At 51.1% G+C, this 25966-nt stretch overlaps 1 protein-coding gene across 7 annotated transcripts in view; it reads left to right on the plus strand.

Annotated features, from left to right (window-relative positions):
- Positions 1 to 25966, plus strand: part of LOC143512353 (plakophilin-4-like) — a 67355-nt gene that overhangs the window by 23253 nt on the left and 18136 nt on the right. For 4 of the 7 annotated variants that reach the window (XM_077002553.1, XM_077002550.1, XM_077002552.1 and 1 more), the window contains 6 exons: positions 10048 to 10160; positions 14101 to 14135; positions 17969 to 18168; positions 18781 to 19294; positions 21202 to 21225; positions 24997 to 25167. In XM_077002553.1, coding sequence (XP_076858668.1) covers positions 10048 to 10160; positions 14101 to 14135; positions 17969 to 18168; positions 18781 to 19294; positions 21202 to 21225; positions 24997 to 25167 — 1057 coding nt within the window. Of the gene's footprint in view, positions 1 to 8659; positions 8826 to 10047; positions 10161 to 10208; positions 10255 to 14100; positions 14136 to 17968; positions 18169 to 18780; positions 19295 to 21201; positions 21226 to 24996; positions 25168 to 25966 lie in introns of those variants that run through there. The other 3 variants (XM_077002557.1, XM_077002556.1, XM_077002551.1) reach the window with 3 other exon arrangements.

Below are 25966 nucleotides of genomic sequence, written 5' to 3' on the forward strand. Positions count from 1 at the left end.
GTACGGCGGCTGTGATTGTACCGCCCGCAGAGTCGCCGTTCTTTCTTCGGAGGACACGACGATTACGTACGCCGCCTCCTCACTATCGTCCACGTAACCACCATCGCTGTCTGATAATGTCTGATAATGGGCCCCGCACCATTATCACACACGCACAGACCCAGGCAGGGGCAGAGCAGAGAGACAGGTAGAACAGTTCGACAGGCGGAGTGAAAGAGCAGACAGACGGAGGGACGAGAGCGGCCCAAATCCATATTGAAGGCCTCTGATAAGAGATGGAGGCCACTGCACGGTTTGGCTCATTGATGTCTCTCTCCTTTAAACGTGTGATGATTGCAGCCGGCTTTCAGCCCCATTAAAGGCGTCTTAACCGTTTTAATTGCAGGAGCCCCAACTTCTCTGCTCGGTACTGCAGAGCTAATCTTGTCTCCACCCTTCCTCCCTCACCCACTGTGTGTGTGTGTGTGTGTGTGTGTGTGTGTGTGTGTGTGTGTGTGTGTGTGTGTGTGTGTGTGTGTGTGTGTGTGTGTGTGTGAGAGAGAGAGAGAGTGAGATTTGCAGCACTGCCCCACCCTGTGGGTCTGTTCTTTTACCATCTCATTCATTCTGTATGTTTTGTCCTCTTCCACTGTTCCGTGTGTGTGTGTCTGTAGCATCACCTTCACCCCCCACCACGCGTGTGTGTGTCGGGGGTTGCCAGCCCAGCCTGTGTCTGGCCCCACACCTCTGTGGCAGGCCAGGTGGAGCTCACCCTCCCGCCTGCATCAGCTCTTATGCACAAAGGCCAGTTTCGGGTCGAGTCCAAAGGTCACATGGAGCCTGTGTGAGTCCCTCCTGCTCCGGATCGATCGGGCCTTTGTAGGCGTGTTTCATATCTGCTTAGGTTTACTGTAGGAGGCCATTCTGCTTGTGGACCATGTGGGGCGTACAGGTGGGTCATGTAGATTGGTTTCAATCTTTTACTCTTTGTCTGAATTATTATTTTTTCTCCATAAGTGTGTGACTGTGTGTGTCAGTGTGTCAGCTAATTGGGTTTTATGAAGAGTTTCAGAATAAATTAAGGTCACGTGATGTCCTGTGCAGTAGCAGGACTTGTAGGCACTGGTGACCCTGGTGACCTGACCTCTGGGTCTTTCCCTCAGTCTTCCTGCACCACACCTTTGGGCTCTATTCTCCATCTCACACACACACACACATCACAACAGCAGACCTTTCACCCTGGCCTGGCCTTGCTTTGCTACCAACCATATGAATTCACTTATTACCAGCAACATGCAGAGAAGACCCAGTGAAATATGATGGCAGAGAGTCGCTTGAAAGCTACCCATTCTGGGGCTGGTCCTGCCTTTGCTGGAGCTCTCCTGGGTCTGTTGGGGCTGTGCTGGAAACGCCAGTCACCTTCTCCTCTCTTTTCCAATATCCCTAAGCTGTGTTTTCCATAATCCCTATGAAGCCAGAGCTGAAAAATAGCACATAAGCCACAGGAGCCCCTGTCACACTCCCAAGCTCATGCATGAGCCGTCATGTCCGCACGCCTCTTCCCTCCCGTCCTCCTCCCGGCGGGAGATAATCCAGCCGCTGTCGCACAGCTGAATGCAGAGAAGCAGGCGGAGCCGCTCCAGGAAGAGCCGACGCCCCTCCCAGTCACTCTGGTCTAGATTGAAGGAAGCTGTTGTCTCTATTGGGACTCTAAGCGTGTCGCCATGATTAGGATGCAGCTCTGGGAGAATGAGACACCTCACACACACAGGAGCCTCCACAGGTAATCGGTACTAAATGCCTTCCTGTGAGAATAAGACACACACACACACACACACACACACACACACACACACACACACGTGTACAGACAGGAAGCAGGGGTTCTTCACGTCAGGGGCACTCCTGGATAAACTGTCTCAAGTGAGGAACAGCACAGTCTGTTCTGACATTGTTAAAGCAAGACCAGGCAACATGATGTGGTTAGACAGAATTTACAGCCCTCACTCTTAAGAACCGTTTGCGAGGTGAGGAGCTCTAAAGTACTTCCCCAGGGTCTTTTCCCCATTCCTTCCTTCTGAGGGACGTCTGAGCATTAAAGGCTTTGAGTTTGCTTTCATTGTGCTCATTCTGTCAGAGAGGGAGACCCGGTCCGGCTCCTGGACGAGTGCCGGCCCGGCTCCCTCCCTCCCTCCCTGGCTTCCTGGATCAGGTGCGGCCCGGCATCAGATCAAACCCTCACGCTCAGTCCATCGCGCCACATGTTCTGTTGCAAACGGGTCGTTTACGCCGGCAACAGAAATCGATCTGATTGAGTCTTGCCCATTGTTATAATAGGATGCACTTCCCTACCGTTTAGGGTTAGGCATACATACCCCAGTGCTAAGAACTGCCCTTCAGAAGATGGAGTGGTTTTAAATGTTTATAGGCGGTTTTTTTTTTCTCCCTTGGATTTAGAGTTACAGTCTATGCAAAAAAAAACAGGTTATTTAGGCAAAGCTAAACTAAGCATTTGGCCAAAATCCTGAAACCATTTAAAAATACTGAATGTTGAATAAAATACTTGAGTGCCGAAGTATTACGGTCATTTACAAGCGTTCTATATGTTATACTAGAGCACTGCAGGAAGCCTGGTGTTCCTATGAGGCCTAATAACCTTGTACCCGAGCAAAAGGTGCTATCGAGGCCTTGAAACGTGTTCGAGGATTAATCTTTCATGACTCTCTTCACCCTCATGTGTAAGTTTAGTAGAATGTTCCATTTCGCCAGTGAGGAGCAGCTTTTCAGTGCGATGACTGTTTATTTCAAAATGTCCTCGCCTTAAAGGCTGGTAGCTGAAGTCTCTTCCTCCAAGGCTCTAACTCTGAGTGGGATATGGTTACGGCGAGTCTGAAATAGCGTTATTTCTCTGACAAGCCTCATTACCTCCTAATGAACAAATATATTTGCATTTGATTTTCAGCCGTCTGAAGGCAATGCCATCTGCCTGCTTCTATAAACTAGTCCAGAGAGCCTTTTAAAAACAGTCTTTATAGATCTTCAATAACTGCACTCTCCCCCTGTATCTCTACCCCTCTTTCTACCTCTCTCCCCCTCTCCCCCTCTCTCCCTCTCTCCAGTTCCTCTCTTCCCTCTACTCTCTCTTCCGTTCTCTCTTCCCTCTCCTCTCTCCCCCTCTCCTCTCTCTTCCGTTCTCTCTTCCCTCTCCTCTCTCCCCCCCTCTCTCTCTCTCTCTCCCAGTTCCTCTCCCACTCTCTTTCTCTCCTCTCTCTCCTACTCTCGCTATACTCCCCCCTCCCTTCCTCTCCTCCCTCACCCATTATTTCCCCTTTGTGGCGATTTGTGGAGGAAAAGCCACTGTTCTCTTCCTTTCGTAGCTTTGAGGAGGTTTATGGGAGATGAAAGTGATCCTGAACTGTTTTCCGTTACTGCAGGATTTTGCAGACTCGTGGAGCATGCGTCTGCTCCCTCTCTTTACCTGTGGCATGCGGATCGTGGGATCTCAGTCACCTCCAGATCCAGGATCAGATCCAGGTTGTTCCCAGCATCTGCATGACCGACGCGCACTGCTGGTGTTTGAAAGACTGAAAGATTCTGCCCCCTGTCCCTCAGACTCGAACACTGCATGGTAATGTGCACCAGTGTTGTGATGATCACTGGACCAGGCTGGACTGTACAGGGCTGGATTAGCACAGTATAATCATTTCAACAATCTCTCTAACATATATTGAGGACATGGGATCATATAGAAATAGTTTAAATGTATGTTTATAATACTTTGTCCTCTAGGTCATACAGAACTGTTTAAAATGAAAACAATTGGAAGTTGGGTCACTAGCCCTTTAAAGATTGATCAGTAAGCTCCTATAAGGTCAAATACCAACCCCACTGGATTTTCTGGTTATCACATCTTATCGAAACAAGCATCCTTACAAATTATGGCACGCTCAAAATGTTGGTGGACCATATTGTTGTACACATCAGTTCAGTTCTTCTGAGGTCAGGTTGCTTCCATCTGGTCACAGATTGTTGCCAAAAATAATAGAGTTGAGCTTGACCTTCTCCATGACCTTGATGTGGAAATGAACCTCCTCAAACTCACCTTGACCTGTTGCGCTTCTTGCCTTATGTCAACAGAACGAATGACGCATCCTAAAATCTTTTCTTTATCAGATGATTTGAAGTTTGTTTAGTGCTGTCTTTTGTAACCAATGAATACACCCTTCATTCACAAACTGGTTGCACAATGACATGATGGATAGAAGAAAGACTCAAATATGAGCTAAAAATATGCCAGAAATGTCCACAGACTTGCTCAACAGGAAGGAGTTAGGGACTCTGTAAACAACAAGGTGAGGTGAGAGTCTATGTTCTATTCTACCGGTGCGGGGCTCTTGAAGTTTTCATGTCAGCAGTGGTGATTATGACCGTAGAGTTTGTATAGAGCATGTTCACGTTCTTCAGCTTATGTAGGGTGGACTGGTTGAATGTAGTGGATATGGTGGGCATCCTAGACTGGTTGGGTGTGGTTGATTTGGTGGGCATGGTTGGTGAGATTCAGATGTGCTGGTTTGCTGTGCTGGTTTGCTGGTCTGGCCTGCATGCATGTGTCTGAATGTGTGTGAGTGCAATGTCTGGGGATATGAAATGGATGGCCAGCTGTGTGTGTGTGTGTGTGTGTGTGTGTGTGTGTGTGTGTGTGTGTGTGTGTGTGAGAGAGAGAGATTTACAGATTTTTACTCCTCTGTTCTCCGAAGTTCTGTGAACTAATCTGGAAGAGATTTCCTTTTTGCAGGCTGCAGATATTTACGTGTATGATTTAGCTTAACAAGGCTTATGGTTTGTGTCCAACAAATCTCATTAAGATCTCCGTGCACTGCCAGTGATTGGTTGCCTGGCTGAATGGGGCCAGAGTCTGTTCTGGTGTCTGTGCTCAGCACTCACTGGACTTAGCTCCCCAACGCTTTGCACCAGGAATTTTCCCGCGCTTGTCACTCAAGTCTACACTGACTTCACCTCCAGCGTGCCATGTGAAACTTGAACCCATTGGAACAGCTGTATCCATTAGCATAGCAATCATGTTTGTGGGCTAATGGCCATTAGCATTTCGATACAGCAGTGACATTGTGTCTAGGCCTAATGAGAGGGCCATTGCACTTAATAATATGACACTCCTCCTACTGGAGTTTCACTCCACAGAAGAGGTTTTTATGGCCTAAGGGTTGGCGGTGGTTCAGGGATCTATACTGGAATGTTCAATGGGCCATAGCGGAGAAGATGTTTTGAAGCTCACACAGCACCAACGAGCTCATAAGCAGGTCATTACTGTAGGAACGCCGTTGTGATGGAACACAATTCTTTTCGAGCAGTCATTTCATCTTCCGTTCCTCCGTTCTGTTGGCTGTTTGCCGAGGTTTTGTTGCAGGTCTCTCTTCCGTTACGCCTGTGTGCTGATGGAGGCTGCGAGGGTTTAAGTGGGTGAGCGTCTGAGTGTGTGAGCGAAGGCGTTAGCTCCGCCCCCCTCCCTCATGCGGTCCTGGAACAGGGCCAGCAGCTTTAATGTGCGTGCAGTCGGCGTCTGTGTGCTTCTGGGAGCCGGCCGGATCTGGGCTTTGGTCCCGCTCGGATCCGGTCAAGAGGGGAGTGGATGCCGCGTGGTCCTGCCCCCCGCCTCCCCCTCCTCGGCAACACAGCCGTGGGGCAGCGGGCCAGGCCACCATGGCAACCGCCACAGGCTGCACCAGCGCAAAGAGAATGCAACACACACACACACACACACACACACACACACACACACTCTCTCTCAGCCAGGCCTACAGCATTGTAGTATTCCACTGCAGCATGCATGAGGTCCAAACACGGCGCTTTCAGTATGCACACGGTGCTGTAAATGACCACAGTCCCCCCTGTGGGCAGCAGCGTGGTACGTGATCACGCCGTGGCGGTTCCGGCAGCTTCATCCAGCCGACACGCGCGTCGCCATCATTCCCCTTCCGCAGAGTTCCGAGGTTCCTTTGTGTTCCTGAACACGTCGTGGTCTTTCTGCCCGCTGGTGTTAAACACCAATAATACGTCTGTTCCTCCGCCTGCCGTGCGCCGCTGATCCATGTGCTCGTTGATCGGCTGCCCGGGCTGGAGCAGCATCTGTAGAGTCTTAGTCTCGCCTCTCTAGCTCTGCGCTCGTCTCTTTCTCCAGTCTTTGGCTGGTTTGTAGCTCGTTACCGGGCTGTACAGGTGAACGGGTGGGCGCGCGTTGGCCATGCTGTGCCAGGTGGTTCTGGATGGCTAGTGGTTGCAATGTGACGTTGGTCTCGGGTGGCAGTGAAGCACAGATGGGCCAACTCACAGGAGGTCCAAGTCACTTCCTGTTGGCAAGATCGGCGTGAGGAAGTATGGATACACACACACACACACACACACACACACACACCTCCGCTATGTATCCTACTTACTTTAATCAGTAATTAAGCCACATTAATAGCAGTAATTGCTATGGTTGATTGTCGTTCCTATGGTCATAATTAGAAGGGGAGTGTTCACATGCAGCAAACCAGGCGTTTCACTTCGTTCAGCTCTGTCTCGTTTGACACTCGGCTTGCAACGGATACTAGCCAACATGTTTTCAAAGCAGGTGTCCTGCAGACAGTTCCTTCGACTACGTGCATGGATCACGTGCCCCTCCTGGCTGGAGGTGTGTCCAGGCCTGCTTTGTGCGGGGGGGTTTGGGGCAGTGGGGAGGGGCCTGCTGTATCTGAGCCGCCAGCCCACTGTCCGCAGGGTTTTGCCATATGATTGGTGTGATGCGTTTGCCATATGGCCAGGACAGACGCGTGCTCCCGTACATGTCCAGCAGGGGGCTTTGGTAATCCCTCCCCCGTGTACATGCTTGAGGTCTGTTACATTACATTGCCCTGTGTTGGCCAAATGTTGGCCAAGATTACACCATTGTGTCACTGTGTGTAGCATCTCATCCAGTGTGTGTGTGTGTGTGTGTGTGTGTGTGTGTGTGTGTGTGTGTGTGTGTGTGTGTGTGTGTGTGTGTGTGTGTGTGTGTGTGTGTGTGTGTGTGTGTGTGAGTGAAGGGTCCTGATGCAGGTTCTAGTGCAGTAAGTTTATGGGGTTGTAAAGGTGCCACAATTGCAAAAAGAAATGTTTTTAGACCCTGTGCCAGTTATCTGTACATTCAGTATCTGCTTTGAATTTGAAACATCAACTCAATTCTCGACTCCCTGAAGGAATGCAGTGAAGCTGTTGAATTCCAGTAGAAGACGTGGAAGCTAAAATACTGCGTTTGTGAGCGAGAGAGGACAGACTCGTCGTACAAGCGTGTGGCGAAATGTGCGGCTTTCGGGCACTGTGAATTCACGCGTGCGGGTACATCTGTGTTATTATGAAAGTACGGGTAACAAGTAGCCACACATGCTATCGAGCCTTTCGTAGCCGGAATCGATCCTGTCCTCTTTGAAAGGCTGTTTGTGAGGAGTTAAAGGTCTGGGAGACCAAGCCGTCCTTCGGGGGAGGAGCACTCCGTCGGCACGCCCATGGTCCGGCTGCCAGTAGTCAGACCGCACCATTAACCTGCAGGAGTAAAGACAAAAACAAACAAAACCACTCAGCGCTCTCTCTGATGGCTTTTAAACGCGGCGGAGGCCAGATTGATTATCAGCACCATGAAAGCGGGTCGTGTGCAGGCTGGGTGGAGGCGGTGGCGGTGTGGACGGGTGGAGAAGGGTGAAGGGTGTGGGGACTGTGGTGGGCGGGTCGGCCTTGTGTCTGCACCTGCTCAGCAGGGCCCCGGCGTCCAGCGGCACAACATCCTACCCCAGTTTCTCTGTGTTTCGGCATATGCAGTATTGCATTCTGACCCCCTGACCGTCTTTTCTGATTGTACACAATTGGAGGAAACGCAGTCCGTGGTGTGGGTGGGTGGAGAAGAGTGGAGGAAAGGAGGTGGGATTTCTCCAGTAGACACCTTCTCTCTGTAGGTCTCTTTCACATGAATGGACTTTGGAAATGACACCACAGAGATGATTAACGTCTAAAAAAAAAAAAGTCCTTGAAGCTCTGTAGATAAAGAATTTGTACACCACACAGGAATTAGTCTGGAGCTTTTCTTTATTTCAGAGTAATTACGGCTATTAAACATGCTTGATGTCTTTGTGAGGTGTGTAGAACATGTGTTTGTGTCTCAGTACAGCTGCTGCAATCAATCGGATATTATCCAATGAGACGTCAAGCCAGTTTTGATCCTTACAGCAGCTTTAATGCTGCTCACAGTTGGTCAACGCAGCAGTTTTTGGCAGTTTCTGCAGAGTATGTGGGTGGCAGTGTGCGTGTCTGATGTGTGCGTGTCTGATGTCTGTCTGTGTGTCTGGTGCACGTTCATTCCAAATGTCTAGGGGCTAATGAGCGTGTAGTGGATATCCTCAGTAACCCCGAGTGCCTCTTTTTTTTGTTTCTCTCTCTTGCTCTTTCTCTCTGTCTCTCATTCTTTCTCTGTGTGTCTTGCTCTCTCTCTCTCTCTAGTCCTGGTGATCTGGTTGTGAGCAGGCAGCTGTAGGGAAGGAGCGTGTGATTGGACAGGGAGGAAGGCGAGGGGTAGAGCGGGGGAGGGGCAGAGCGGTAGCCCTGCTGCAGGCAACTCTTTCAGCCAACACACACACACTTAGACACTTGTGCGCGCGCACACGCACACACACACACACACAGCTCTGGGAAAGATGAGCTGAGGCAGTAGAGAGAGAGCACGAGGAGAGAAGCAGGGTGCGGACGGCTGGAGTGAAGGATGTTATGTTGAAGAGGTCTGACTTCAATTACAGCCTCAGTGCTCTACTGCCTACGGGGAGGTGAGTGTGTGTGTGTGTGTGTGTGTGTGTGTTGTGAGATGCGTGTACTACTTTACCCTAGTTTAATAGCTAGTTTTAGGTCTTTAGGTTCCTTACTGAATCCAAGCTGAACTGGAGATGTCACAGAGGCAGGACTGGCCCCTGTAGTGGCTGTGTGTGTGGAGTTCTTATACAGGGTGGTGTGTGTGTGTGTGTGTGTGTGGGTGTGGAGTTCTTATACAGGGTGGTGTGTGTGTGTGTGTGTGTGGGTGTGGAGTTCTTATACAGGGTGGTGTGTGTGTGTGTGTGTGTGTGTGTGTGTGTGTGTGTGTGTGTGTGTGTGTGTGTGTGTGTGTGTGTGTGTGTGTGTGTGTGTGTGTGTGGAGTCCTTATACAGGGTTGTGTGTGTGTGTGTGTGTGGGGGTGTGGAGTTCTTATACAGGGTGGTGTGTGTGTGTGTGTGTGTGGAGTCCTTATACAGGGTGGTGTGTGTGTGTGTGTGTGTGTGTGTGTGTGTGTGTGTGTGTGTGTGTGGGGGTGTGGAGTTCTTATACAGGGTTGATGTGTGTGTGTGTGTGTGTGTGTGTGTGTGTGTGCCTCTCCTAACGCAGCACTGGTTCTGTATGCTGGTCCCAACTCCAGACTTCTTCTGTGCCTTGGTCCTAACGCAGGTCGACTTTAGCGCCGTGCCATTCAGTGATGTAAGAAGCTGCAAGGTTGTAAGAAGCCTGTGTGTGCCGAGGTATTGTGGACGAACGCAGGTTTTGTTAAAGAGCCGGTTTGTCTCGCCTCCAGCGTGTGTGCGGGACTGTATGGCTGCACCGCACGTGTGCCGGAGTGCGAACTGTGTGCTGGGCTGTTCCGGCTCACTTAGTTCTGCGTTACGGGACGTTGAGAGCGGATGTTATGTATACTGCTCTAGGGCTCAAGTCACAGCCTCTGGGTTGCCATAGCATCCATGTTGTGCAAATTTGTGTGTGTGTGTGTGTGTGCATGCGGAGCTACGTGTGTGTGTGGGATGGGGCCCAGGCAACCGCATGGGGGCTGGGGTTTCTCCTCCAAGTCTCAGTGTCTGCCTTCTGTGTTTACCTCACAAGCACTCCGTCAACAACCCCCATGCAGGATTTTGTCCCAGGGCCCTTTTGGCCCTCCTGAGACGCCGTAGGGGCTCCGGTACCAAGTATTTTTGCCCTGCTCACTCGCTGTAAAAATTCCTGTACTGAGTGTTTCTCTGTTGTTGTAGGAGCTCCAGTTTGAGAGGCTGACCAGGGAGCTGGAGGCGGAGCGACAGATTGTGGCCAATCAACTGGAACGATGCAGGCTGGAGGCGGAGTCACCAGGAGCTGCAAGCGGCAGGTACAGATCGTGCACACACCCCCACACACACACAGGCACACACACTCGGCATGATGGTAGTTCTACCCTGCAGACCAGCAGCTCCCCAAGTCCTGTAAGTTCTCTCCTCTTTATCACTCCTTCAATGCCGTTAACGGATTCCCACTTCGGATTCTAACGATGGCGAGTCATTTGGACGAACTACTAATCTGTGAATGAATGAGCGTTCACGTGACGAGCGCCCGCCCCGGGCTCTTCCAGGGGTGGAGGGGGACGGGTGGACGGGTGGAGGGGGACGGGTGGATGCCTCCTGCAGGTCTTCACTGTGTCCTCCTACGTGTGCACGCTCCGCCGGCGTGGATAAATTGCAGTGCAGGCGAACACAAGCGAGGGCCCGGAGCGCTCCTTCACAGAACGGAGCTCTAGCCCGACCGACGGAGGTTCCCCGGCTGCAGTGGATCGGTTTTCCACGTGCATGGCTTTCAGTAGAAGTGTGTGTGTGTGTGTGTGATGGTGTAGAATGGCTGAGCTGCTTGTGGAAGGTGTGAAATGGTTTGTAGGTTTTTCTTAAGTGGTGTGGGTGATGGCTGTCGACACCTCAGGGAATAACAATGCAGCCCAACTTTGTTTCTGGATGCCTGTGTGTGTGTGTGTGTGTGTGTGTGTGTGTGTGTGTGTGTGTGTGTGTGTGTGTGTGTGTGTGTGTGTGTGTGTGTGTGAAGTTGAGTGGTTGTGCTGCAGTTTCGTTGGTGTGTTGTGCAGCTATGTGTGGGGCTTGGTGATTGTGTTGCTGTATCAGTGTGAGCGTGCAGGTGAGTAGCACCACGAAGGAGGTGAAGCAGGGGACTCCCCCTCCCCCAGGGAGACCCCCGCCCCCCCCCCGCGCTCCTCTCCAGCCTGGACTACAGCCGCTGTTCCCGGGCCAGAACCCGGGGCCTGACCACACGTGCTCCGGCCTACACACACGCGCACTGGAGTCGTTCCTCTTCCTGCGCCCTCTGTCCGAGCCAAACGGGGCGGAGGACCCAGAGGCCTGGCCCGCCCCGGCACGCTCCTCCAACACACCCCTGACCTGCCACAACCAGCTGCTGCATTTGAGGGTCAGAGTGCTGATGTGATTTGGCATGCTGTCACCGAAGCAGGTGTGTTTGTTTGTGTGTGTGTGTGTGTTTGTGTGTGTCATGTTGGAAAATTATCTACATTTGGATCTAGACAACCTCTGAATGTATTGAAGGATATGGAGTAGCTCTGTGCGTGCGTGGGCGTGGGCGTGTGTGTGTATGTGTGTGTGTGTGTGTGTGTGTGTGTGTCTACGTACTCGCACTTGCATTACAGAGCTCAAGTGACTCAGGGTGCCTGCACACTATTGTCACAGTCCAAAGAGAAGAGCCCCCATGCTCCACCTCCACCTGCTCCACCCTTCCCCCCTCTCACACAGCAGAGTGGAGCGGGCTGATGGAGTGTGATGGGGACGGGGGAGAGAGAGGTGAAGAAAGAGATGACACAGGGGGAGACGTATAGACTGCACTCTGAGTGATGGATGGCATGTGGAAAGGAGGAATGAACAGATGGATGGATGAGCTGATAGAGTGAGAAGTTGGATTGGATGGATATAGGATAATAGAGAGGAGATGGTGTAGACAGTTTTAGAGAGGCATGGATGTGGGATAGATGGGAGAGAATGCTGGGTGTGGAAGATATGGAGAGAGGATGAGAGAGTGTTGACGGTGTGTGTGAGACATGTATGCTCATCTGTGCTCTCAGTAGAGAGGTGTGTGTGTGCGTGCATCATTGTGTAGTGGGAGTGTTTCTCTGGCTGTACAGGACTGACTCTTCAGCTTTGACAACACAGGCACGTTCTTAATGGCCCATTCACGCCCCTCCTGCCTGTCTTCACTGCTGGGATTTAAGCTGCATAACACCCCCTCCCCCCCAGGGAGAGTCACTGCCCCATAAACCCCCAAGTGTTGTTGTCTCTTAGCTGATCGCTCCCCCCCGGGGGTCATCACACAGGGATACATGCATTCTGGGACATGCACAGATTTACTCCATACAACCCCGTATTGCTGAAACACTCAGCACTAAAGGACTGCTTAAAAAAAGTGTTTATATTTCTTCCTCATACACACACACACACTCGAACGGCACACACATTATCCTGCATGCATAATTCATCTACACACATGCTAAGTCTGCCCCATCAGCAAATGAACTGGCCGTTCGCACCTCTGCTGAACGACAGTAAATTGTCGACTCTTACAACGTCTCCTCCCCCGTCTCCTGACGTGAGTGTCTTAGGTAGGAGTGAGCAAGGGGTGGGATAGTAAAAGGGTGTGTGCCGCCTTCACCCGCATAGCCACCTTACACACACACACACACACTCGCACGTGCACAGAGCCCCATGCCGATGACGATCCGATGCCATATAATGCATTGTAATACGTGTCCACGCCGATTTCTGTCCCGTTCCTGGTGCACACGCGGCCTCTCTGATGTCGGGCTATGAGAGGCACCCCATCGCCACGTGGGCGTGAGGAGGAACGTGCTCCCTGCAGCTCTCTTGGGGAGCGTCTGATTGGGGCTGGGGGGTTGTGGGGGGGCACACCGCTCCTCTCTGCTCCCACCACTGCCTGCTCGTACCGGGCCTCGGGCTCACAATGGAGCAGAAGCAACGTGGGCGTGTGGGTGGTACAGAGAGCCCGGGCTTTATTCTGCATTGGACTCTCTCTTAATGTCCTTCTCTTTCACTTGTCTAAGCTCTCTCTCGCTTTTCTTTCTCCCTTCGTTTCTCCCTCTCTGTTGCTTTCTCGTGCTCTTTAGCCGTCTTTCTAACTCCCTCTCCCTCTCATTCCACACACGTCCCACACACAGTCGTGTATTATACTCTCTGTCGTTTCCTCATCACTCTTTCATCCTCTCCTCCCTCGGTTCTCCGCTTCTCCGCCCACTCTCCTCGGCCCATCCGGCCCAGGCGTCCTCAGCCGGGTTGGTGCTGCGGTTCCTTCTCCCCCCGTTAGCTTGGTGGCTAATACCACAGGTTGCACGCGTCTGCTTTGATACCACAGGCCTCCCTTAACATCCTTTACCAGGACTCCTTTACGCTCTTTGGAGCGGATCAGTAGGCGTAGAACGGATCTTGACGCGGGGTTTAACTCTGCCATGGCCAGGTGCTGTCTGCCCCCCTCCCCACACACACACCCCACACACACACACCCCACACGCTCTCTTTCTGCCTCAGCGCGCAGAACAGATAAGCAGGAGTAAATCACCCCACACACATCCGCTCACTCTGCATGTGCTGCCGGGCCAGACCTGAATGGAGTGGTGGTGGAGGTGGGGGGTGGAGGTGGTGTAGCTGAAGGTGTGGAATACGAGTTGCGTTCCTCTCTCTCCCCCCGCCGCTGGCTGTTATCTCACAGGCAAGTGAGCACACACATACACGCACACACACACCGACAGCCACTGTGTAATTATTTGCGTTGCTACGCACGCTGTTGCCTGCGTTATGGCCTCTTTTGTGGATAAAGGCAGAGGCTGTGGGTGCTGGTGATCAGCTCTTCACACGTGACCTGCGTCTGCTCTTCACACGTGACCTGCGTCTGCTCTTCGCACGTGACCTGCGTCTGCTCTTCGCACGTGACCTGCGTCTGCTCTTCGCACGTGACCTGCGTCTGCTCTTCGCACGTGACCTGCGTCTGCTCTTCGCACGTGACCTGCGTCTGCTCTTCACACGTGACCTGCGTCTGCTCTTCACACGTGACCTGCGTCTGCTCTTCTTCATCTGTGCTCCTTCCTTCGTGCAGTGTCACATGTTGCTGAAAGCACAGAACTCAGGGTTTCTGCCATAATAGCGTTTTTTTCTTTGGTTGATACTGTATACCTGATGTGTTTGGTTATGCGCCGTACGTCTGATGTGTGTTTCCTTTTTATTCATTTTTTTCCCTCTCTCCATTGTTTGCAGTTCCTCTGAGAAGTCTCTACCCTGGAGACCAGCAGGTAGGGCTTTTCAACATTAAATCTAATTCCATTTTGATCCATGTCTAACTTTGCCTGTCAAATCTTCTTATGTCATTCGAAATCAGTGAACTTGGGCTGCTCAAAAAAACAAAATAACCAAAAAACAAATGAAAGTAAAAATATTGAATTGGCATTAATATAAAGTGCGCTGCTTTCATGTCTCAATGGTATTGTGGTCTTGGTCTCCATTCACATTTCACACTAATCAGAATTCAGTGATGTAGATGAATAAATTGGTCTTGCTGAATCTTTTAAAATCTGATGATCTGCTCATACGGACAGAAATATCACGTTCTGCGGCGCATGGTTTGATCGGGGCAGGTCCCTGCGGTGCGTGAGGAAAGTGAAGAGTGTGTCTTCTCGGTGGAGACTGGAGAGAGCGGTGTGGGAACGATGTGGGATGGACCCCCGTGGCCCAGACGCTGAATGAGTGCACACACTTGCTGATAGCCTAAAGCAGGCTGTTGCTAAGTAGATTTTTAAAACTCGAACATTTGTAAATTAATTAAAGCAGTATTAGTCTGACATAATTGCCTTTGTTTGGTTGTGTAGCATGAATCATAAGTAGGTTGAGTATTTCTAAAGTACAGATGACTGCCTCTCACATTACCGCTGCAGTGCCGTTGCCTTAGGTCCTGCAAATATTTGGAGAACACCATTCTTATTAGCCCTAAATTATGCATTTTAGTGCTTTCAAAGTGCTGTTCAAGCACAGTGCTTCTCTGTGTTATGGGCTTCTGTAGAAATTCTGGGCACCCAGCTATTGGAATGCACCCAGCTAATATTGGCCCCATGTGAGCTGCATGCAGAAGAACTGAGTGGCAGGGTCCGGCCCACCTCATTGGACGAGCCATGGGTGGGCGGGGTTTCGATCTTCCTGGGAGCCATTGTCGCTAAGCTGCCACTTTAAGGAACGCTGTTGAGTATTACTTGTTGACCTCTAACATAAAATGCATTGTTCCCAAAAAAGAAAAAAAGGTGTCTTGCATGTGTCAGACATGCCAGAGTGAGAACACTGTTCTCAGATCAGGTCCTGTCTCGTGTTGTCACTGCTTTCATCGGGGCGTGAAAGACTCGGTTGACTGGCTCTGAAAAAAGCCTCAGATATCAGGCAGCCAGTAGCCTTTATATTGTCGTGTTTCTGAGAGCCAAAGTCACAGAATCTCTCAATAAAGGAAACGACATTTAGACCAATTCAGACATAAAAGATTGCGATGTATCTCTTGGTGATCAACACGAAAGCCTTGATAAGCCCCCACCATCACAGCTGGGTGGAGGAGGGCCACAGCCGGATCAAGCAGAAATGACTGATGGGTAAATCCGTTACGTGATCAGCATTAGAGTCAAAAAAAAAAAAAGACAGATGAACCGATGAAGCCCTGCTGTCTCTCACCCGAGCTTCTTCCTCCTCCTCCTCCTCACCATCGTGGACACCCAGACCATGGAGTCACCCGGAAGTCCAGGTTCGCCACGACAGGCTTCGGCCAGCCAGATGCTCAGCAGAGCTGCTCAGAGCCGTTAGCCATGTGCTCGTCACGTCCGAACTGGGCTGAAGGGGGGGCTGGCCGTGCCCCGGCGCTGATGAACTCCCCTTATTGAGTTATGCTTGATTACTGTTCACCACCCCAGCTGCATACTGCCAGCTCATAAGCAATAGCCAATTATAGTGATTTGTTATTTTTGTTGCGCCTGATGGTTGTATTAATAATTTAGTTTACCATCTGGATGCATTTTTTATGAGGTTTTCATAAGCACTAGAAATCAGTCTGAGAGAGCATGTTGAGCTTCTTTAAAGATTTAAGTGTGTGTGGCTGCCCACAACATCACACAATTACTGCCTATCAGGTTCCATTACTGCCTGTCAGGTTCCCTTACTGCTTGTCATGTTCCCTTATTACCTGTCAGTAAGGAAACCTTACTGCCCGTCAGGTACCCTTACTGCCCGTCAGTAAGGGAACCTTACTACCCCTTACTACCTGTCAGGTCCCCTTACTACCTGTCAGGTTCCCTTACTGCCTGTCAGGTTCCCTTAGTGCCTGTCAGGTTCCCTTGGTGCCTGCCAGGTTCCCTTACTGCTTGTCATGTTCCCTTATTACCTGTCAGTAAGGAAACCTTACTGCCCGTCAGGTACCCTTACTGCCCGTCAGTAAGGGAACCTTACTACCCCTTACTACCTGTCAGGTTCCCTTACTACCTGTCAGGTTCCCTTAGTGCCTGTCAGGTTCCCTTGGTGCCTGCCAGGTTCCCTTACTGCTTGTCATGTTCCCTTATTACCTGTCAGTAAGGAAACCTTACTGCCCGTCAGGTACCCTTACTGCCCGTCAGTAAGGGAACCTTACTACCCCTTACTACCTGTCAGGTCCCCTTACTACCTGTCAGGTTCCCTTACTGCCTGCCAGGTTCCCTTGGTGCCTGCCAGGTTCCCTTGGTGCCTGCCAGGTTCCCTTGGTGCCTGCCAGGTTCCCTTAGTGCCTGCCAGGTTCCCTTATTGCACTATTTACGCTCGTGCCAGTCTTGTCTGCCCATCAGGCTGTTGGGGCCAGATGTCAGAGGCAACAGATGTGTGCAAACAGCCTGCCACACACGCACATATAATCTCATTGCAGAATTCACCCCTCATCATTACATGGAACAAGCATCAGATGCTCACCTGAGAACGGGGGTTTCCTGACTCCACGCTCACGTTCCTGTGGGAGATCAGTGTGGCAGCAGTCTGTCCGTGCTTGGTCCCCTGACTCACCGGTCTCCATCTCCACAGCTTGTGGTTGGTTGCTAAGAGGCCACCAGAAGACCGTGGTGGGGTGGAGTCAGCATGTGGATCCTGACCAGAGCGGAGAGGTTGTCACTGCTAGGGCTGACGCTGCTGTAGTCAACACACACACCCTGACGCTCTGCTCATGTACAGCATCAAACGATTTCAAAGCTTGTTAAAAACTCGTTATATAAGGGATGTTTATCTGCACTCTGAGGACTCACTATCAGTTTGGGACAGTAATTACACCTGTGGCCTTTGCATTTATTACCTTCTAGCCTCCTTTTGGCTCATGCCTGCATGAGGCCTGTGTGACCTCTGACCCCCTGGTCCCGCCCCCCCCAACAGCCAAAGTCACGCTACCCTGACCTTCTGTTTCCTTTATTTTTATTTACTGGCGTCTATCTGCAGACGCGTCAACCAATGGCAGGTCTTGATTGACGGAGAGCCCGCCCCCCTGTGCACGACAGTGGCCCGCCCCTCCGCGCAGGGCCAATCCGGCTGCAGCCCTGCGTACGCGCACGTGCTAGCCCAGATAGCAGAGCAGCTGCGCGGCGCCTGCTTTCAGACCTGCGCTTGGCGGGGAAGACTGCCTTAACGTGCATTATTGCATTAACATAAAGTGGCCATTGTTCCCAACGCATTCTTCAATTCCGGGCAGCCGCGTAAAATAAAATGAAACACTCTCAAGGACACCTCAAAGCATGTTAAGAATACAAGAGTCGTTTCACGAGTCCGATTTGTAATAGCACATGTCATGGCAAATCTGAAGTATGTACTTCAGAGAAGAGAGAGAAACGATGGAAGGTTCCAGTTAGGTCGATGGAGACGCTTGAATTAAGACACACAGCGGGCATGTTAATAATTCTGTCAGATAGTAACCTCAATGCTCGTCTGAAGGGACCCCATGGAGGTGTTTAGTAAATTCTGATTGAGGCTGTGTGGCACAGAGTGGATTAAACTTCAGCATCTTATGCTATCAGTGTGACCTTCCCTGAAAATGTGACTGACAACTTACTCTCCTTTTCTCTCTCTCTCTCTCTCTCTCTCTCTCTCTCAGGCTCGGTAGGGAACTCGCACAGCTCCACCCAGATGAACTCGTACGCTGACAGTGGCTACCAGGATGCCGGTAGTTACTACAGCAGCCAGACCCTGGGCAAGGTGGAGGTGCGGCTCCAACCCTCGTACCCGCTCACGGGAGGCACCGGCACGGGCTCGCTCCTGAGGAGCTCCAGGGCAGAGGGCCAGGCCTCAGCACAGGTACACACACACTCGCACACCCTTCACTCCAAAACCTGCCCTTGGGCTGTGTGTAGCCTGCAGATATGAAAATAACATGGCAGTCGAGAGAAGTCAGAGTGCGAGTGAAATCAGGTGGGATCTTTTTCAAGCTAAAACTGCATGTGTGGGAAGGGCTTATTAGTTTCGCCTGCTGCAACTGACCTATCAAATCCCTGCATGTGCACACACACACACACACACACACACACACACACGCACACACACACACACACTGCATGGTGTGCATTCCTTTTGGTTTGTTTTATTTTGTCACATGACATGTTATCATATGTGTACATCACATGTTTTTGTTATGGCTGCATGATGAGAGAAGACCTTTCGTCTGTTGACAGAAGACCTTGCCAAAGGTTTTTATTTTTTTCGGACAGAACTTCATACTGCTGTCAGTTTTACCTGCTCTAGTGCGCCCCCTTAGGGCATGTACAGGCATAACAGCTGAGATCATCATGAGATGATAAAAGTGCATACCAAAAAAAGAAACTTCATATTGATATTTAGACATTATATTAATGTTGTTGCACGTTAATAGGGTGACGTAACGTCAGTCCAATTTCTGTTCCTGTTTGCCAGATGTCGGGCGTGGCGGGCGGGGCAATCCCGGGCCGGGCCATGAGGCGGGTCGGGTCCGTGCCTTCCCGGACACAGTCGCCGGCCTACAGCAGCGGCGTCTCGCCGTCTCGAGGCTCGCTCCGGGCATCTCCGGCCAGCGCTTACGGCTCCCCCATCGTCACGGAGCCCAAGCCCTTGTCCAACATCTTCTCCAGTACCACCCTGCCGGGCCCTCAGCGGACGAGCTCACCCTACACCACCCAGAAGGGCTCTCCAGCCGCCCCACGGCGAATAGGCGGTGCCGGTCGTGCTACCTCGCCCTACACGGGCCGGATGGGGTCACCGCTGAGCGTGGTGGGCGGAGAGGCGCAGCCGGGTTCCGGATCGTCCCCGGGGCGGCCGGGGATGACGGCCGTGCCCCAGCACTACGTGTCCACGCTACCGAGGACGCTGCTACGCGAGGCCACGGAACCCTACGCCACGCACACGTACGAGGTCTACGAGAGGATGGTGCCGCGGCCCGACAGCCTGACAGGTGCGGGCTCCATTCCAAAAGGCTAAAATTATTCGATGTCGTAGAGCTAAGATCGTAGGTGTGCGTTTGGGGGGGGGGGGTATGTATGGGTGCGGGTGTGTCCACTCTGGCTTCCTGTATCTGCCGAGTTCTCCTGGAACACCAAGAACCAAGCAGCACCTGCATTATACTCACGTGCTCTGGCCTACGCATGAATTATGTGAGCAGTATTAGAAGCTCTTAAAAGCTGAAGAGTTCACAAGTGCGTGCAGGTGCAGAGAAGCTGTCGTGCGATGGTGCCGTCACTCTCGGGATTGGCTGTTGTCTGCCTCCCTGAACCAACTCTGCAACCCCATTCACGGCTTGCCTTTGACACTTCACACCTGAATCTGGATCTCTGTTACCTTTCTGCCTCCATATGTCCTCTCTCTCTCTCCCTCCCTCCCTCCCTCATCCTCCCTCTCTCTCCCTCCATCCCCCTCTCCCTCACATTCTGCCTCTTAAGTGTTGGCTCTGCTATATGCCATCTCTGACTGACAGTGCAGTCAGAACTAATGACAGCCTTTACACAGCCGCAGTGCCGTCCAAGAGAACTAAGAAAACCGATATGCCCTTCATAAAACACCACAACAGACGACTTGCTGTTTTAACGCAGACCATAAAACTCTTAACTATGCGCTATAAAACTATTCAGTAGATGTCGATGCCAATTTGCAGGGCTTTGCAATTTATTTCGCTTCGCAACCCCTTCGTGGCCATAGCTAATTATTATAGCTGAATGACTAGAGGCTTAATGCATATTCAACAAGTGGGAGGAGCCGAGTGAGCGAGTGGGCGGGAGTCTTGACGCCTGACGGCTCGTAAGGATAATTTAGCTGTAAGGTCTGATGGATAGATCTGTTCGGCTTCTTCAGTGTGGGCGTCTGCCGAGAGCTTTTCTTTTCTTTTCTTTTTTTTTCTCTTTTCTTTTCTTGCGCGCTGACATTTCAAAAGCTCGCGGAAATGAATTTTGTGGGACGGAGAGACACGCCTGTCCATCGCTACATCTTTCAGTCCTTTCTTCCAAACGAGCCCAGAGTTTGATTTAAAGCTGCTACTCACGGGCTCGTGGCGACGCACCGAATGTCGGCCGCGATGTCGCCTTTTAGGAGCGCCCCGCTTTTGTTTTTTCCCTGCTTTTGTGTCGCTGCGGCGATTGGTGGCCATGGTGATGAGCTCTTTCACATGTTGATGGCCCACACAGGGGAGCGTTTAGTGCAGGCTTTCATCCACAGCTCCCGTGGAATGCACACGCTCCTTAGTAACGTAAACCTTTTAACTCTTAGCCAACAGACAAGCAGAATGATGGTTCGAGAGAAGCAAGAGAGATTCACACAGAACTACAAATCCCAGCATTCTTTGGTACGGGTCATTGGAGCAGAGAACTGATTGGCTGCCATTGTAGTCCAGTCATTTAATTGAAAGAATAAAGGCTCCTTTCATCTGTTGTTTCTCTCTGCTGTCTGATGACGGTGAGGTTTTTCTGCCCACTGCTGCCTGTGTCCAGGCGTCTAGAGTGAGGTGAAATATGAGCCAGGTGAGGAGGATGAAGGTGGATTAGAGACCTGGAGGGATTCATCTTGACTCTCCGTGAATGGCTCACGAGTGATTGGATCTTCTGAATGGAACAATGTGTGAATGAGCACATCAGTGTCAGAATTAATAATGTGAGGGAAAAAAGACCATTTGTTAAAATTATGGTTTTCCAGACATTGAGACACCTCTGGCTTATTTGCACGGTTGGTATGGATTTTGCTGCCCTGCCAAACATGAACTTGAAGTGGGGAATTGACATTCATTCGGGTCAGACTGTCCATCCTCCACCGTAACCCCTCCCATCATCTCAAAAGTTGTGTTTTCTGTTCTCTGCTGCCTGCGGATGCCTCCAGACGCCCTGGCCGACGCTCTTCCAGGTGAAAAACTTCTTTTATGACCCTTCTTCATGTTGTTGTGCGTGTCCGCGTGTGCTGCATGTGTGCTTGTGTTGTACACGTCACATCCACTCCCCGTACCCCTCAATACTGAACCCTAGCTGGCTCTGTGATGTTTTCAGAGGGGATTTCAAGCTCGGTTATCTAGCTTTGCTGACTTATTAATTGTCTGGCAGGCCAGCACAGTTGCTGGGTAAAGTGGAGTGAAAATGTATGTCCAGGACATTCCGCTCCAATATCTGCTCCATAATGCATTAAGGAGGCGTGGCCTCCTGGGGCTGGGGGAGGAGCACAAGGTTAGTGAGAAATTCAACAGCTTCAGCTAGCTCATGGTTCTCGTTCAGCACTGCAACATATGAGACGCCTCATCATAATAAACTGGAATGTGCTGCTCTGAAGTCATTTGCTTTTCTTATTGCCAGTTGACAGTTTCAGCTGATGGATTTTGGCAGTTGGCAACGGAGTTCTCCGTTCGGTATCCGACGTGGGTGAATGTGATGAACGTACTTCTCCTCTCGCTGTTGCCTGTGACGACAGCGCTGGCTTCTGGGCCACGGAGCAGTGGCAATGCCGAGCTGAAGGAGCTTCTCCCTCAGCCATTAACGTCTAGAGGAATGATCCCTGAAGCTTGGGTGGCTCTAGGCTACTCTCTCTCTGTCTCTCACTCTTGCTCTGTCACTCTCTATCTCTCTTCTTTTGTCCTTTGTTAGTTCCACTGTCTTCTCTCCTTCTCTAGTTCTTTCACTTTTCTCATGTTCTCTTTTTAACTTTCACTTTCCCTTCTCTGTCTTATTCTACTCAGGAGTTTTCCATCTCTGTTACTGGCAGAATCATCACTCCATTTTCCCTCTAATGAAGGACCGTGGTGGGGAGTTTGTTGTGGTGGGGGGCTGTGTTGTGACTGTGATCTGACGGCTCCCTGCCCTGGTCTCGTCTCGGTCTCCGCCAGACTCCTGGAGCCTGCACTGAGACTGAACTCTGCCGTGCCGTGGATTCATATGTTTGGAAGCGTCTGGCATATTGCGAAGACCTCCTGTCTCTGAGTCTCTTCTGTGTGACCTCCACCACAGCCGCAGTCTGATGTAGCTCTCACTCGTGTCGCGGGGCTAAAATCTGGTTTTGTCTTTAAAAAAAAAAACTTCCAGTCAGCTGCATCCATTTAAGCGAGTGCCTTTGTTTAGTGGATGTCTTTGCCTACCTCAGCGGATACCAAGAGCAGTCAGCAAAGCTTCAGCTGTAACAAATGAAGGATGTCCACGTGTGAGGGCTTGTTGGACACAGCGCCGGGACCTGGTCCTTCCAATAGCTTTAAAATAAATGATTTGATTTGTCCATGTTGAATAGTGTGTGTTGTGTGCGTGTGTGTATGTGTGTGTGTCCTGCATGATGTGGGTGGGTGTGTGTGTCCTGCGTGGTGAGTGTGTGTGTGTGCCCTGACTATTAGCACAGAGCTGGACTCGATGGGCTCTGACTGCGGTTGTCAGTGCACCTTTGAGTCAGCGTGCAGTACTCGATCTCGCTCCGAGCACACTGGTGCGAATGCTGAATTACCCACAAGGCTTTGCTTTGCTGTGGCAATTGTGATGTCGTCACCCTCTGGATCTACTGTGGCTTGCATCCGTCTTGCTGTTCTGAAGTCTCAGAGAAAGAGTCTAATACACGAATCGCTCGAAACTCTACTCACTCATGCCCACATGAGGGTGTCTGTGGTGTCAGTACTGCGATGAGGATGTGATCCACGCTGGGAAGTCTGCTCTGTAAGGGTTAGAGGTCAAAGAGCAGGATGGCACATGTCAGGAGAACTGGTGCAGCTCCCCGAGCTCTAATGAACATGTTAGATTTTCAGTGCATGCGTGAGGTGAAGAGACTCGTCACACTCGCACGCAGTGCTCTGCGAGAGCGGAGAGCAAGCTGGTGACCTTGTGAAAGAAAGCCTGGTTGCTCCCTCTTCATGTGGAGGGCAGTGGGTGAGACTGATGGGATGCGTTGTGTCTTTTGTTAGTCAGGAGTGATTTTCTGAGGTCGTGCAGGTCAACCGGATCTCTGCTGCATCTCTCCTGAATGAATCACAGCTAAATTCCCAGAGAGGTTCTGGAACATTCTGAAAGGTCTTCTCTACCTAATTTGAGCTGCAGACATGTGGAGGAGATCTGTAGATCCCTCTCTCTCCTCTCTTTGTTTTATATCTCCATTTTGTTCTATGTTTAACTTCAGTACTGTCTAACTGAGAGGTAGTCCTCTGCCTTTTCACTTCAGTACTTCAGTACTGTCTAACTGAGAGGTAGTCCTCTGCCTTTTCACTTCAGTACTTCAGTACTGTCTGACTGAGAGGTAGTCCCCCCAGTTCATTACTCCTGTCCTGAAGGTTTGAAGCAGTCCTGTCCCATGTCGCTGCAGTACCTGCAAATCGTATGCTGCCGTTTTAATGAGGTCTGTGTGCCATTATGTGTTAGCAGACGCCAATAACTGTCTGCAGAATTTCCAATGCAGTCGCCCTGAGCGCTGCATAATATCTTGGATGCAGGCAAAGCCCCTGAGCCCCACTGCTGTATGTATACACACACACACACACACACACACACAAATGCACGTATACTGCTTACCATTCTCTTTCCCTGCTCCTAAATTTGCACTTTGTGAAAGACAAAATTTGTCTTTCACATAATCTCTCATAAGCTTTTGTACAAAGGAATCACGCAGTCAGCTTTCTGTGCTGTGAATACCCAACTCCACACACACACAGCCGTAATTTAAGATGCTGTAATGGGAATGATGTCATCTGGGTTTTCCCTGGCCGGGGAGATTGGCGACTGTGAGGGGACCCAGGAGTTACTGTTCTTCTCTTTCAGCAGAAGATACACACACACACACACACACACACACACACACACACACAAACACACAAACACGAGTCCTTCTTTTATGTTCAGTTTCCCCACGTCCCTTGCTATGCATAACAATGGTCCAGTCGTGAGTTACATCATTCCCCTAACATACACGCGTGCGCACACACTTCAAATTTGCAGTGCTGGCTGAAGTCTCCAGCTATGTAGCACAAAGCCCGACTGACGTAACACTCCGGCTGCGACCAGGGCCCCGGGCCAGGACCAGGACCAGGGCCCCGGGCTCCACGGACACTGGAGTGTGCTGCTCCGTCTTTGCCCCGCACCGCGGCCCCGGGCCGGGCTGCACGCAGAGGGCAGTTAGAGGGCCGCTGCGCGTGTTCTCCTAATCCCAACGGCGGGCCGTGTCAGAGGAGCGGAGTGGAGAGAGTTCCTCCCCTCCTACTGCTGTGTGCAGGGACACGCTGGACTCAGAACCTCCTTTCAATTAAGTCTTTAGCAGCTTAAGTCACAAGCAGGAGGAAGATGGAGAAAATGACGTTGGTCGCTCCAAAGCTGGTATTTCTTTCCCTGTGTTTGTATGTCTTGGGTGTTGTGTGTGTGTGTGTGTGTGTGTGTGTGTGTGTGTGTGTGTGTGTGTGTGTGTGTGTGTGGAGGGGGTGGGGTGGGGTTGGGGGGGTGTGCTTGCTCCAAGGTCACTCTGTGAACTGTTTAGAGATGTACAGAGTAATGGAAAGTGACGTTACATCCAGTCCACACTTCATCCCTCCTGACCCCAGGTGTAAATCCTATTTGCTTAACCTCTGTGGCCATGTTTAGGTCAATCCAGAGTACATGAACCATGATTAGAGTTCGGGAGGGACTGAGTCCTGTCTCTCTCTCACTCTGCTTCTCTCTCTGTCCCCTGTAGGACTACGGACGTCCTACGCCAGTCAGCACAGCCATCACGGGCCTGACCTCCGCTCGGCCGTGTCCCCTGAGCGCCACATCGGACCCATCTACGAGGACCGCACCCTGCAGGGGCCCCTATACCACAGCCCCAGCCACGTCGCACACACTGCCCTCTACAGGTCACCCTCAGGTCTGCAACTGCAGTTATTCAGTCGTGTGTGTGTGTGTGTGTGTGTGTGTGTGTGTGTGTGTGTGTGTGTGTGTGTGTGTGTGTGTGTGTGTGTGTGTGTGTGTGTGTGTGTGTGTGTGTGTGTGTGTGTGTGTGTGTGGAGGCAGAAGGGGAGAGGATTCACCACAACATTGCTTGAGCCTTCTGGAGTATCGCGCTGTGTGGTTACACAACTAATAAAAACAGCAACATGCCATTAAAGGTTTGACATGGCACCTTACTGTGGTTGTGAAGATAATGATGCGTTCAGCATGTTGTGGTGCTGTTGTTGTGGTGCTGGCGGCGTGTAACGTGTGTCCCGTGTAGCAGACTGCAGCAGCCCTGAGAACTCCCCATCTCGGAACACCTCCCAAACTGAGCATGTTTTGGTGTCATTCTTCGAGTGGGTGCACTGAGCAATATAAGCCTACTTTGTACAGGCACACACACACACACACACACACACACACACACACACACACACACACACACACACACACACGTGCGAGTGAGAATGTGAACAAACGAGGGAGAGAGCAGCACAGTGTCACCTCTCCCAGTGCTCATGGGGAACAATGTGTTCTTACGGAACATCTCCTTTATTCTCAGAGAGAGAGAGGGATGGAGAGAGAGAGAGAAAGAGAGGAGCAGATAGATAGGGGACATCACAGAGGGAGAGAGGGGCAGAAAGAAAGTACATCAGAGAAATGCCAGGACAGGAGGAGAGGTTGAATTCATGAAGGAGTCCATTATGCAAGTGACATAGTGCTAACAGCTGCAG

Source organism: Brachyhypopomus gauderio, chromosome 4 (assembly GCF_052324685.1).
Source record: "Brachyhypopomus gauderio isolate BG-103 chromosome 4, BGAUD_0.2, whole genome shotgun sequence".
Classification (NCBI taxonomy): domain Eukaryota; kingdom Metazoa; phylum Chordata; class Actinopteri; order Gymnotiformes; family Hypopomidae; genus Brachyhypopomus; species Brachyhypopomus gauderio.